At 36.7% G+C, this 13,135-nt stretch overlaps 1 protein-coding gene across 3 annotated transcripts; it reads left to right on the forward strand.

Annotated features, from left to right (window-relative positions):
• The first annotated feature begins 7,132 nt into the window (after nucleotides 1–7,132).
• Nucleotides 7,133–12,687, forward strand: LOC110764255 (Polynucleotidyl transferase, ribonuclease H fold protein with HRDC domain-containing protein). Of its 3 annotated transcripts, none has more exons than XM_088250343.1 (12): nucleotides 7,133–7,468; nucleotides 7,571–7,818; nucleotides 7,899–7,997; nucleotides 8,155–8,238; nucleotides 8,342–8,428; nucleotides 8,652–8,797; nucleotides 9,300–9,438; nucleotides 9,928–9,966; nucleotides 10,274–10,776; nucleotides 10,858–11,356; nucleotides 11,656–12,338; nucleotides 12,457–12,687. In XM_088250343.1, exons 1-12 carry the CDS (start codon nucleotides 7,234–7,236, stop codon nucleotides 12,530–12,532), a joined length of 2,838 nt encoding a protein of 945 aa, XP_088106469.1. In that variant the 5' UTR covers nucleotides 7,133–7,233; the 3' UTR covers nucleotides 12,533–12,687. The 3 variants fall into 3 exon arrangements, with proteins under 3 accessions (XP_088106469.1, XP_088106470.1, XP_088106468.1); XM_088250344.1 differs by having other exon boundaries at nucleotides 8,652–8,772; nucleotides 9,254–9,438; nucleotides 12,428–12,687; XM_088250342.1 differs by having other exon boundaries at nucleotides 8,652–8,772; nucleotides 9,254–9,438.
• Nucleotides 12,688–13,135: the final 448 nt, after the last annotated feature.

Here is a 13,135-nt window from a genome sequence, read left to right on the forward strand (position 1 = left end):
TTTAAATCTTATGAATTTTAAATTATTTTAAAATATATATTGCATTTTAAATACACAAGACATTATATTATTTTAGATGTGGGCTCCACATATATGCCACATCAACAAACTAATGGAGTTTTAAAAAAATAATTTAAAATTCATAAAATTTAAAAATGAAAAAAACCAAGGGTTTAGGGTTTATAAATGGTCCTCAAGGTTAAAATCCTTATATAAATGGTTTTTTCATTTTTAAATTTTATGAATTTTAAATTATTTTTAAAAAACTTCATTAGTTTGTTGGTGTGGCATATATGTGGAGCCCACATCTTCAAAAATATAGTGTCATATGTATTTAAAATATAATATATAAAAAGAAAACCAAAATTTTAAATTAAAAAATTAAAAAATTTCGCAGGGACCATTTGTGATAGATGTGTAAACCTCAGGGATGTTTTGTGATATGTATGTATGCCACATCAGCAAACTAACGGAGTTTTTGACGGAACCTAACGGCATGGACCATTTGTGATCACACATACTAACCTTGAGGACCACGAGTGACAGAAAAAAACATTAAGGATGCAATCTGATAGTTTCGTAAATCTTAGGGACCTTTTGTGATAATAAGCCTCTTGGAATTGGTATATTTTGGATTTTATAACTGTCAAAATTGTTTAATAATCAAAGCATTAGCACTGACAAGACCTTCTTATGGAGCCATTAGCCCCTCAGTCGTGTAGGAAAGGGACTTTGCCCAGTCAGCTTTGAGAAGCAGTGTTTGCATCACATTGTACTCGGGATCAAGTTCCCGCTGCCATCCCTGCAAAACATAATCAGTGATGAGATTTGTATAAGATCAATTATTGATGACATTTGTTATGTATTCAGACCACATTCAGGTATATCAACTGGTATAATTCATAAATACTTAAAAGATTTAAACACAATTCAATCAAAATAGTCCAAAAGCATAAATGCATTGCAAGCAACATCAAAGGTATATATATGTTACCAGGTCCAGGAGCGTCTTCAAAAGTGCGTGTGTCCCAATGTGAGCAAGCGCAGATTTAATCCGAGATCATGCCCTTGAAGATCATCGACACATTCCCCTTGTTCATAAGTTTCCACCAAAACAGAAGGATGCTAGACATGATAAAAACTGCAAACTGCTGTGCACTCTCATCCAATCTCCACCACTTTAAAGCAGGAATGAAGTTTGAAATTTTTGCTACCAGATTGATTATAACAAAATGTCTACTAATCGATTCACAAACACCAGCAGGGCCGGCCCTTGGCCAGGGCAACCAGGGCCACCGCCCGGGGCCCACGATTGAGAAGGGCACAAAAAAAAATTTATATTAGCTTACATATATGTATATGATCAGACAAAAAAATATATATGTACATACAAAACAAAATTATAAGTGCTCATAAAAAAATAAAATAACTAAAAGTAATGGGTATGTTTAAATTATATTGCCCCTTTGCTCAATTGGTGTACAAATTACCTTATTTCCATTTTCAACATTTAAGTAAATGTCTTTGTCCTTTTACTTTTATTTATTTTTATATTACTCCATTTACTTAAGTTTACAATGTAAATAAGGAAGTACCCGCCATTTGGATTCAAATAAAAATACTAGAAAATCAAATTCCCACCAAATAAAAATATGAAAAATCAGTTTTAGTGCAAAATACGATTTATGCTAAAAATGATGGCTCATTAAGTGAATATATACTTCATACTAAAATCCCATAAAATCAAGTTTTCTTATTTGATGTGTAAGGAATAAAAGGCGCCAAAAATTATCTTGAGAAAATGATTATTCCGAAAAACCATTTTTCATACTTAGTCAATATTGCACCTCTGCTAAAAAAATTCTGGATCCGCCAATGGTGGCAGGCATAAGAATTCTCTCTCTCTCTCTCTCTCTCTCTCTCTCTCTCACCCAAAGCACACATCTCCTCCCTAGGTTTCTCTAAACAAGGATTTGCTTATCAGGCTTTTGGTTTTTGTCTCAAATGGTGAGGAAGGCTATTTCAATCGATTCTCATACTTGCAAATTGCAATACACTAGTTAATGAGTTTTGTCAAATTGGGTGGGTAATTATTTAGAATGGGTTATGGATAATTTGGTTTGATGGGGATTAGGTGTCTTGAGAGCTAGCTGGGCGGGTGGGTGCTATTGGGCTTGTGGTAGACGGTGGTTGCTAGGTGGCTGGTGGTGTTTGGGTGGTGGCTTGTTTGGTGCGGCTTGGGAAGGAAGTGATGAAGTTTTTAATGTTTTTTTAATATTCTAAAATAATTTTTTTAAATTGTTAACATCCATGCTGGATTTACACTTAAGATGAGTTACATAAGTCCTTATAAGTTATTTTACAAAAAGATTAACTTGTCTTTAAAATTTTAAAGATATAGTGGGTGAGAAAATATGACAAGATGATGAAAATAGCAGCACTCAATTAATTATTTGATTAAAATAATAATAATTTATGAATAAAGGGCACACTCTTAGAGTTTTGCCCTGGGCCTTCAATCACCCAGGGCCGGCCCTGAACACCAGGATGCCTAACCTTTACGGCAACTACCATGGGCTTCACCTGTTGACCAGCTCCATGCACTTGAGCAATACTTCCAGATGTTGCTGGTTTCTCTTCAAAATTGTCAAAAATCTCCGGGAGCTTGCAGCCAAAAGCTCGTTCGATAGTTTTCTTCGTGTAGGCAAAGCTATGTTCAGGAGCATTGGTGTGAAGCTTTGAGAGCTTGGTGCATATAGAAAGAGCACCAACTATAAACAATTACGAGAATTCCAGTGTATCACCACAAATTAAAGGAGATTGAATCATCATAAGAAAAAAAATTAAAAATTAAAAAATCCGCCCAGGCGGGTCTGGGCGTTTTTTTTTAATTTAAAGATTTTTAATTTCCCTTAGGTTAAATTTTAATGTTTTTTTAATGCCAAAAGTCACTTTTGGTCCATATAGTTTGGCACTTCAACCACTTTTGACCCTGTAGTTTCAATTCCGTCAATTTTGCCATTATAATTTCATATTTGGAGCAATTCAAGGACATGTTAGTATTCTTGTCAATTTCTTTAACGATGCAAGGGGCAATTTCGTCAACCCAAAACCCTTGAGCATAAAAGGTTGTTTGAAATTCTCCCCATTTCATATTAGGGCTCGAAATTCAACAACTAATCCCAATTTTTGAAGAACCGTAGGACCCAAATGACCAATTTCAAGCCCTAATATGAAATTATGGGAGTTTCAAACGAGCTTTTATATGCTCAAGGATTTTGAGTTGACGAAATTGCCCCTTGCACTATCAAAGAAATTGATAGGAATTCTAACTTGTCCTTGAATTGCTACAAATACGAAACCAGAGGGTCAAAATTGACGGAATTAAAACTACAGGGTCAAAAGTGGTTGAATAACCAAACTATAGGAACCAAAAGTGACTTTTAGCCTTTTTTTAACCCCCAACCCCAGTAGTAGATAAAATAAAAAATACTTTAAATGATATTCCTAGTTGAAAACATTTATTTTCTATTTGGTGGCAATTTCCAACATGATCCCGTAGACGACTCGAAACCCGCTCGATTAAATTTTGTAGAGTGTTCAAATCCCCTCTTCCCTGTATGTTTTTCTTTGCCATTCAGATCCTCTCCCCTTTGATAAACACAGGAAAAAGGAAGTTGGGAAAACAGGCAATACAAATGCCCAGCCAACACTAAACAAAATATTCAAAGATATCTCTTTAAACTCCTAACAAATATCCGACGGGAAGTTGCAGCCATCAAATAACGGTCAGAATCAGCACAATCTTAAAGATAGGGAGTTGCGCTCATCGATTTACAGAACTCATGTGATTCATGTCACAGTTTCAGCCACTTAGGCTTAACAGGTTTTTTCTCTGCAGGCTTCTTCTCTTGAACAACAGGAGGTGATGCCTCTGGTATCGTTTCTGGTGCAGACTCAACAGGCTCTGCATGCTTAGTGAGGAGTTCCAAACCTTTCAAAGACATGATCTCTTCCTGAAGGAAGGGACCTGACTTGGCATCTGAAGCATCATCTGCTGGACATGACATTACAATAATTAAACATTTCACATTAGCCATTGCTATTTAATTACAATCAAAAGATACATATGATTACATCAGTAAAATAATTTTCAGGTAAAAGTTCTGATTCCTCTGCCGTCACCCAAGACGGGCCAACCCCATAATCATAGAGAAGAGTGTCTCCATTGTGAATATTTCATTTTAAGTTATGAGACCAAAAGGCACGTGCTAACCTTTTGGTATATCATATGAAAAATACACAATTGTACCAGGAACAAAGCCAGCAGAGTATATGGCATCCTGTGTTATCTGATCATTATCAGTCCTTTTGTTTCGAGGGGAGGGCAGTGGTTGTATGCGATAATATCTATGTCTTATCCTCCAAATTTGGGAGGCTTAGAGCATCCACAATGGGCTCCTTAAACCACCTCCATAGATAAATTTTAGAGAGGAATTGGAAAAATACAACCCCAACCATGCTCCCTATCCATCTCATAAAATAGGGAAACCTCTAGGAGCTCCTAAATCTGAGGAGAGAGAAAGGACTCCTAGTGGCTCCCTATAATTTAATGTTGCTTTAGTTAATAAGTATTTCAAACCTTTAATTAATGCTAACTATTTTTTATAATAGAGATGGACCAATTAAAAAAAGTTATAGCATTTATGACTCCCTAAACTAGGAGAAATTTTTATATGTTCCAGGTACACCACGGGGATGGTGTACCATCCAATGAACATAGGACATGTGGAATTATTGTCTAACTTACTGTATTTCTTTTTATGACATGTGGCGGGCTGTATTGGAAATATTCCATATGTCCTCCTTCTATTAGATGGTACACCAGCCACGTGGTGTACCCGGAACACCCAAAAATTACTCCTAAACTAGAGAGCATGGTTGAAGTTTAAATTTTATACAGAGCTCCTAAAATAACTTTTATATGTTTTTAGGTAAAATTTAACTGAAAAATATAAAGATAATTGCTATATTTACATAATTTCGAAATAAAATTTCACTATAAATTCGAAATAAATACAAGAAAATAACGACAAGGTAAATGTTAGGAATACTTTACAGATGATCGAGTATAGAACTTGGTTCTATCTCCTTAAGACGAAATTGCCTCCTCACATGTGCTTTTAGGATTTGCTTGGCAAATGTTTCCCAGGATGCAACGATCGACTTCTTGTTGAAGTAGCACTACAATCCCAAGAAAAGCGAACTCAAACTTGTGTATGAATTCTCTCTTACTTAACTCACTATATTTCTGAAAATGTAATGCAATGAATGCTCTAAAAACTACTATTGTTGGATGACAATTGGATAAATGAAATGTTGTAGGACCTTCTCTATTTATAGGCAACAAGGCCTCTATTCAGAAAAGATGTGACTGAAAAGTATCAACAAATGTGTCTTTTCCTGTTACAATCATAAGCCAAGAAGTGCAATGTTTCAATTACTACGAAATAATGCAACTTAAGCCAAGAAGTGCAATGTTTCAATTTCTATGAAACAATGCAACTTTTCACATATGAAATATTGCAACTTAAGCCAAGAAGTGCAATGTTTTAATTTCTATGAAATAATGCAACTTTTCACATACAGTATTATTATTTTATTCACAAACAAAATAAATAATATTTTATTTTTCCTCGGTTAAAAACATGACTATTCCCAATTGATACATACCAATTTGTAAAAGTCATGTACTCATAGGTCCCACAATTTAATTTCCATTCAATTATTAAAAAATTAAATATAAATATTATAATTTTCTAACAGTTTTCATTTGATTACGTATTCTATAAGCAAAATGCAGTTGCTTCGGGGTGTGGACAACACGGCAGAAGGGTTTATATGATTGGCGACCGTTTTGAAACACTCTCATAGTGTATGGTTCATCTGGGAACTTGAAGTTTTGTCTTGTCTGCACTGCCATTGACCGCCGTGGTGGCGATCGTCGTCAGCCTATTTGGATCACCACGTTCCGAATCGTCGACGATGAAAAAGAAGAAAGCTCTATCAAGACCTTGCATCTAGCTGTTTATGATGTGGTGGTGGACCTCAAGGACAAGTACAATTTCTATATCGATTTCAGCTTCACTCCGGAAGTTTCACTCAATACGCAGGTCCTATTGAAAAATTCTTATTCATGTACCTCAATGGTTGATCCGATTCCCATTTATTGTTTATACTATTCCATTCTTCTTATTATAAGAACATAATTTCTGCAACATAATTTTATGACTCAGAGATTGCGAGGATAACCAATGTCCCAAAGGAGAAGATGAAGAAACTGAAGTGAAAGTAATACATGCCATGGATGAATGAATATCAAATTCTGCAAGTGTTTGAGTCATAATTTCTGATAATATTTCACTGCACACAGGGACCACCGAAAAAGAGACGCAAGCGCAAGTCTATTAAAGCCTTGGGCCTCTGTTTGAGGAAAGGGCTAATTTTGGGCAAACCCTGATCATGTTCTCAAGTTGAATTCGAATTTGGCAATCATGCTCTCCTGAGTCCTGACTGTAGTGGAGGTTTTACTATTTATAACTATTTTACTGTGTGTGGCTAATTGAAAGCCTTTAACTACATAATTGTTGCAAATGTCGTTAGGCTGGTTGGTTAGGGTATTATACCGCCCCCCTTTCATTTAAGTTAGAATATTTTATAGTAGTTCAAATTATCGCTTGTATTGAGTTGCTGGCTTTCGATAAATATTCCATTGCATTAAAGGCTTATACATATTTGATTATGATTATGCCCTGTTGACAAATAATAATAATTAAAAAAATCATAGGAACAATTTCAGCTAACCTTTTATAATTCTTTAATAAACACTCAACTCAAGGATCAAAGTTCATATCAGAATTTTGAAAAAGGAAAAAAATATAGAAATTGGGTGCCCAAAGATTACTTTTGGGTGAACGGATCCTAATTGGAAACTACAGCCCAACCCAATGTACCATGTCGGATTGGATGCAATAGGCACGCCTGAGCCTAAGGCACAAAACGAGTTGTCGTATTACTGAAGAAAAAAACGGTCTGCCGTGTGCTGCTTTGAATGTGCCACGTAAGCCCGCGGCGAACGCAAACCGTCAACTTCCCTCTGTTCTGCTTCGATCGAGCGAAACAGAAGCAGAAGGCTGAAGCTGCCGAGCAGCAAAGACACACAGAATCACAGAAATGGATAAGAAAGCCAAACAGCTGAAGATAATAGTAGTTGCCCTCGCTTCTTTGACAGCTCTCTCAGTCTTCTTCCTCGCGCGAGAACGAAGACGCCGAAAGCAGAAGTGCCCCCAAAGTCGGTGTTATTTACAAGCCGACCACATCAAGCCACAGTGCGGATTCAAGCGTGTCTTAGCTGAAAATACATACTCTCCGTTCAAGCATTTAAACCTCCTCAACGACCCTCAAGAAGGTATTAAGTAACACTCAGAAAATTGTTTGCTTTCGTTGAATTTTTTTCGTTAATTTGATTTTCTTGGAAATGTTAATGGAAGTTTGAAATTTGGGTGGATAGATAAGACTTGGAATTCGCATCCTTACGAGGCGGAAGTCACTGCCTTGATGGAAAGTCCTCGGCTTGAGCTTCAGTGCATTACGGTGAAGAATGTGGATTTGAAAAAATTGAGTGAGTCGTACGTTTGGGTTGAGACTGAGTCGCAGTTGAAGGAACTCGTTGAGGTTTTGAGTAAAGAGAAGGTCTTTGGCGTTGATACTGAGCAGCATAGCTTAAGATCCTTTTTGGGTTTCACAGCTTTAGTGCAGGTAAGCTAGATCATTTGACAAATGAATGTATGTACCGTATGTTGTGTGTACATTTCTAATTTTGGTGATACTTTGATTAGATTTCTACTGAGAAAGAAGATTATTTGGTGGACACGATTGCTCTGCGTGATTGCATGAGCCTTCTTAGGCCAGTTTTTGCGGATGCTAGTATCTGTAAGGTAATTATTTATTTACACTTTTTGTGTATGTGTAACTGATTTGGGTGCAAATGGTAACACTATGAATGAATTATATTTGTAATGTATTAGCGTTAAGATGGTGGAGTTTTAATTGTATTGCCATTTTTTGTGTGGGTATTTTATGTGACGGACGTAGGTGTTCCATGGGGCAGATAGTGATGTTCTCTGGCTACAAAGGGATTTCCATATTTATGTTGTTAATCTCTTCGATACTGCAAAGGTCAGCTGTCATTATTGTATTATGTTAGATCAGTGTTAGATGACATGTAAACTCAATTATATAAACATAAAACTCAATTCGTGTTCTTTTTAATACACTGCAGGCTTGCGAAGTGTTGTCAAAACCACAGAAATCACTGGCTTATTTACTTGAATCTTACTGTGGAGTAGTCACAAACAAATTGTTACAGGTTTGGCCTTGACGCTGTCTAATTGTTGATCCTTTTGCTTTCTTCTTTCTTTAAATTTATAATTTTCTACTAAATGGTTAACCTGGTTAGTAGTAACCCTTCCTTCTTCTAACCAACAATTATACATGGATTTCGAAATCTTGTTTTAAGGATTTGACATGCAGCTACTGTGCTCATAAGAGACGTCATATTGCTTCTTATCCATTCTCATATTGATTTGTAGCGCGAAGACTGGAGGCAACGACCCTTGTCAACAGAAATGGTGCAATATGCTCGAACAGATGCACACTATTTACTGTATATTGCACACTGTTTAATTGCTGAGCTGGAAATACTGGATAACGGTACACCTTCCTTCTTGTGTCATAGGTTCTTCCTGACCTTCTTTATTTAATGAAAAATGAAAGGATTATGGCTTGTGCATCATGAACATACTATAAGCATTGAAATCCAGAACCAGTGAATGCTAGTCTTCAGTCTTCAGCATTGTATGTGCATGTCTGCACTCCTGTGATCCTTTCTGTTTCCAGAAAGTTCATAACCTGAATAAGATGAAATGATTAAACTTTTCATATTAAGTAAACCCAGTAAATTCCAATTTTTGACATTGTATGTGTGTGTCTGCACACCTCTGAATGTTTTCTGACATGATGATGATACTTATCTATTAATCTTTTATGAAGCATGAACTAAGCTAAAACACAGTGCATGTGTTATATGGTAACTCTTGCTTAGCCATGATTTCAAGTTGATAACCTTTTCAAACTATGCCTACACCTTTCTCATAGTCACTGCATTGAAATTCTTAATATCTCACTCTATCAGAAAACTCCTGTTCCAATGACAAATTCCGTTTTGTTCTCGAGGCTAGTCGGCGTTCAAACTTGATGTGTTTGCAACTGTACACTAAAGAGATAGAAGCTTCTCCTGGAGAGTCTGCTGCATCATCAATTTTTAGCCGCCATTTGAATGGACGAAGAGGAATTTCATCAGTTTCTTGTGAAATTCAGGTATGATTCTTTTGATGTTCTTGACACTTCAAGCAGTTTAAAGTATTGCATATAATCAATAAATGGCATCAATGCAAAAATGCATTTGAATCTGCTTTCCACCAATTTTTGCATTGTTCATAGCTTGGGAGCTTTTTCTTTCTTTATTTTTTCTTAGCCGGGGGGAGGGGGGATTGAGTTGGGTATTTTGGATTGAGTGAGTTCCCCTTTATTGAACTGGGACTGTAGTTTTGTTAAGAGACCCAAGAAAGCTTTGTGGATGGTGGTCCTATTGGGTATTTTTTGCTGCATTTGGGCTGATGAGAGGAACTGTAGGGCTTTTCCGTGGTCAAGCATTCAGTTGTGGAATTGAGAGGCCAGCTCTTTTTAGAATTTCTTTTTATTGGCCTTTCTTTCTAGATTCTTGTACGGTTCTTGTAACATTTCTAATGAACAAAGTTACTTATTAAACTAAGTATATTTATGCAAAAGTTTGTATTTCGGTTTCAGGGTGCTGTGAGCAAATTATGCGCATGGAGAGATTTAATGGTTAGTATTACCTTTTCCCAAAGTTTGGCTATGATGGATATATATTTATTTTTTTGTCGAAAGATGGATACATAGATTTTAACTCTGTTGTCCAGATATTTGTTTAATTTTTCGTTATTGACATTACAATTTACGGTATGGACAAAGAGTAGCTACTCTCGATGAACATATCAACAAACCCATCTCATGAAACTTAGACACATGCATTCTTATTTTCATGTTTTTCATCTTGTAATGTTGCACCTTAGGGTACTGAGATCGCCTTCTAGATACTTAAGCAATCACATGCCATTTGCTTCCTTTCCAGGCTCGTGTACATGATGAGAGCTTGAGATATGTAATATCAGATCAAGCTATTGTTGCCCTTGCAGATAAAGCTCCTACAACCCCTACAGATATATTAGCTACCATTGCTCAAGCTGATTCTAATGTGGATTCAAGTTTGAGTTCAGGCCTCTCATCTCCATCCCCTGTTGTTTGCAGTCATTTGGATGATCTATATCATCTGCTCCAGAACAAAATTGGCAACGCTGATGATTTCTTTCCCCTGATTCTTCAAAACTGCCTGGGTACAAATGGGAGTTGTCCACTGTCTATCTTCAATTATGCTTTGCTGATTAAGTGTAATCTGAAAATGACTCAAGTTTCTAGACAAAATGGGGTCAGAAACTCAAAGAAAGTTGCTCGAAAAAGTTCTCGGCAGCTGTTTGTTCAAAAATTTTCCTGCAAAGCTCCAGTTTATCATAATTGCAGGATCTATGCAGATGATGGGCGGTTGCTTTGTTACTGTGACCGCAGGAAGCTTGAGTGGTTGGCAATCATATCTCTTAATTAATACATTTTTACCACAAAATGGATTGCATTAGGCATGACCAATGTTGTATCTTACAGGTATCTTCGTCGGGATTTGGCGAAACTTGTTGATGAAAATCCACCTGCCATTATGCTTCTTTTTGAGCCCAAAGGCCGTCCAGAAGATGAAGGCAATGATTTTTACATTCAAAGTAAGAAAAATATATGTGTTGGCTGCGGCGAAAGAAATCATTACTTACGGTACCGAATAATTCCCTCATGCTACAGAATGCACTTCCCGGAACATATGAAAAGCCACCGCTCTCATGATATTGTCCTAGTATGCGTGGACTGTCACGAAATAGCTCATGCCTCTGCTGAGAAGTACAAAAAACAGATCGCTGCAGAATATGGGATTCCACTTTTTGTTCGTAAAGTGGTTGTTTCAGAACAAGCTCAAGCTATATCTGAGTCATCTGTGCCAGCAACATCTTTTGAGGAGGAAGGTGTATCTCCTTTACAATTGCGAACTGCTGCTGTGGCTCTTTTGCGCCATGGACCAAGAATGCCATCCACGCGCCGTGACGAACTGACAGAGGTACATGAGCGTATATTTAGCTCTTGATTTTTAAAAAACTATTACAATGGTATATAAGTTCATTATGGTTGGATAAAGCAAAAGGGCAGTGAATGCTACAACTCTTGGTTGAACTTTAGTAAAATGGCTTCATTTTTTCTTGCATTTCTTTCAGTATAAATATCCATGATTGTGAAAGGCCACACCACAGGTTTTTTTGTGTTGATTCCGTTAATTTTGACATTACAGGGTTTTACTACTGCTAGTCTCTTGATTTTAGGAGCTTTTGTGAATGTGAATAAATTTTATTTGCTTTGCAGATTGTTATGAGATATTATGGAGGAAGGCAAATATCTGAGGAAGATTTAGAGAGTGCTTTACTGGTTGGCATGAGTCCTCACGAGAGAAGACGATTTGAAAAGAAGAAAGGGCTTTCTTTCTGGAAGTCTAGAGGGCGTGTTCTTTCAGATGCAGAGCAGGAGAAAAATACTGTTACCGTGTCTGCATGTGCCAGTGTTAAAGCGTCAGAAGTTGACACTCTACATGAATCATGTACCAGTACAGCAGAAGCATTTACTGGAAAAGATGATAGAGACGTTATCATAGTGAAGGATGCTGCTGATTTAGGCAACTTCTCTTTAAATTCATATTTGGGGTCTGATGACAAAGCTTCTGACGTTGTTCAGAACATGGACTCAGATATAAGTGGAGTCTCTGATATGCAGTTTGTATCTGTTGTAAATGCTGATGGTGATTGTGAGAGTAGTGCTCAAAATGGATCAGTTGACGTCTACTATGCCAGAGATGATGCAATTTCCCAACCTAAACATAGATCAAAAATGTCTCTTCTAGGACATGGTCCACATGGTAAGCAAGTTGTGGAGCATCTGCTAAAGGAATATGGCGAGGATGGTATACGTCAGTTTTGTCAAAGGTGGAGACAAGTATTTGTTGAAGCTGTTCATCCTCGTTTCTTACCTTCCGGCTGGGATATTACGCACAGGTACATGCTAGTTCTCTTTCTATGCTTGCCTCGAGTTTTGATTTATATAATTATGTTTAGGTGCTGAAATTTTGTTCATCTATGCCAAGGGGCTGATAACGAGCACTGTTTTTTCCAGTGGTAGGAGGGACTTTGGCGAATTTAGTGTTTACAATCCTACCAAGAAGGCTTCTGCTGCTTCCGAGGGTTTATGAATCAACAATGCAGTTGCAGACGACATGTGATTCTATTTCATCTCATATGCTATAGAGAATTTGTTTGCAGTTCCCTCAGTCCTCATGTCCCTATTCCAAACGCTCCCTTGTATCTTTTCTATTTTAAGTTTTATTTAGAATACAGATTTCTCCTCGTTTTGAAAGATTTTGTGGGGTGTTTTTTTTTTTTTACGGAATCTCAGCAATACAAAGGAAAACTTCATTGAATTCTAGAAAAATGATGGGGTGCTCAATGCATGATTAATAAGAACATCCCGACTATCAAAAGGAAGAGCTAAGGAAGCCCAGAAAAAATTCATGCTACTGCTTTATCCAAAAGGATACAACAGCTTCCCAGCTTGTTTATACACAGCTATTGTGAGCAAGAATCTCTTCGATTTTGCGGTTTAACGTGCATATTGTGTTTCATTATTTCCAGTATTTTAAGTGAGTTTTCCTTTTGATTTCTGAATTTTGTGCATTTGGTACTCTTAATTAAGTAGTTGTCGTATTATCAAAAGTTAAGTATCTGAGTATTGCTTTCACTCATTTCTTATTTATTGCAATCAGATAGTCAGCTCAGCTAATATGATTAATTAAGCG

The sequence above is a fragment of the Prunus avium genome, chromosome 3 (assembly GCF_965620075.1).
Source record: "Prunus avium chromosome 3, drPruAviu1.hap1.1, whole genome shotgun sequence".
Lineage (NCBI taxonomy): Eukaryota > Viridiplantae > Streptophyta > Magnoliopsida > Rosales > Rosaceae > Prunus > Prunus avium.

Coding starts and splice junctions, on each gene's coding strand:
- LOC110764255 (XM_088250342.1), top strand. CDS start 7,234: ATGGATAAGAAAGCCAAACAGCTGAAGATAATAGTAGTTGCCCTCGCT. Junction 7,998..8,154: donor CGGATGCTAGTATCTGTAAG/GTAATTATTTAT, acceptor TGACGGACGTAG/GTGTTCCATGGGGCAGATAG. Junction 8,429..8,651: donor TCACAAACAAATTGTTACAG/GTTTGGCCTTGA, acceptor ATTGATTTGTAG/CGCGAAGACTGGAGGCAACG.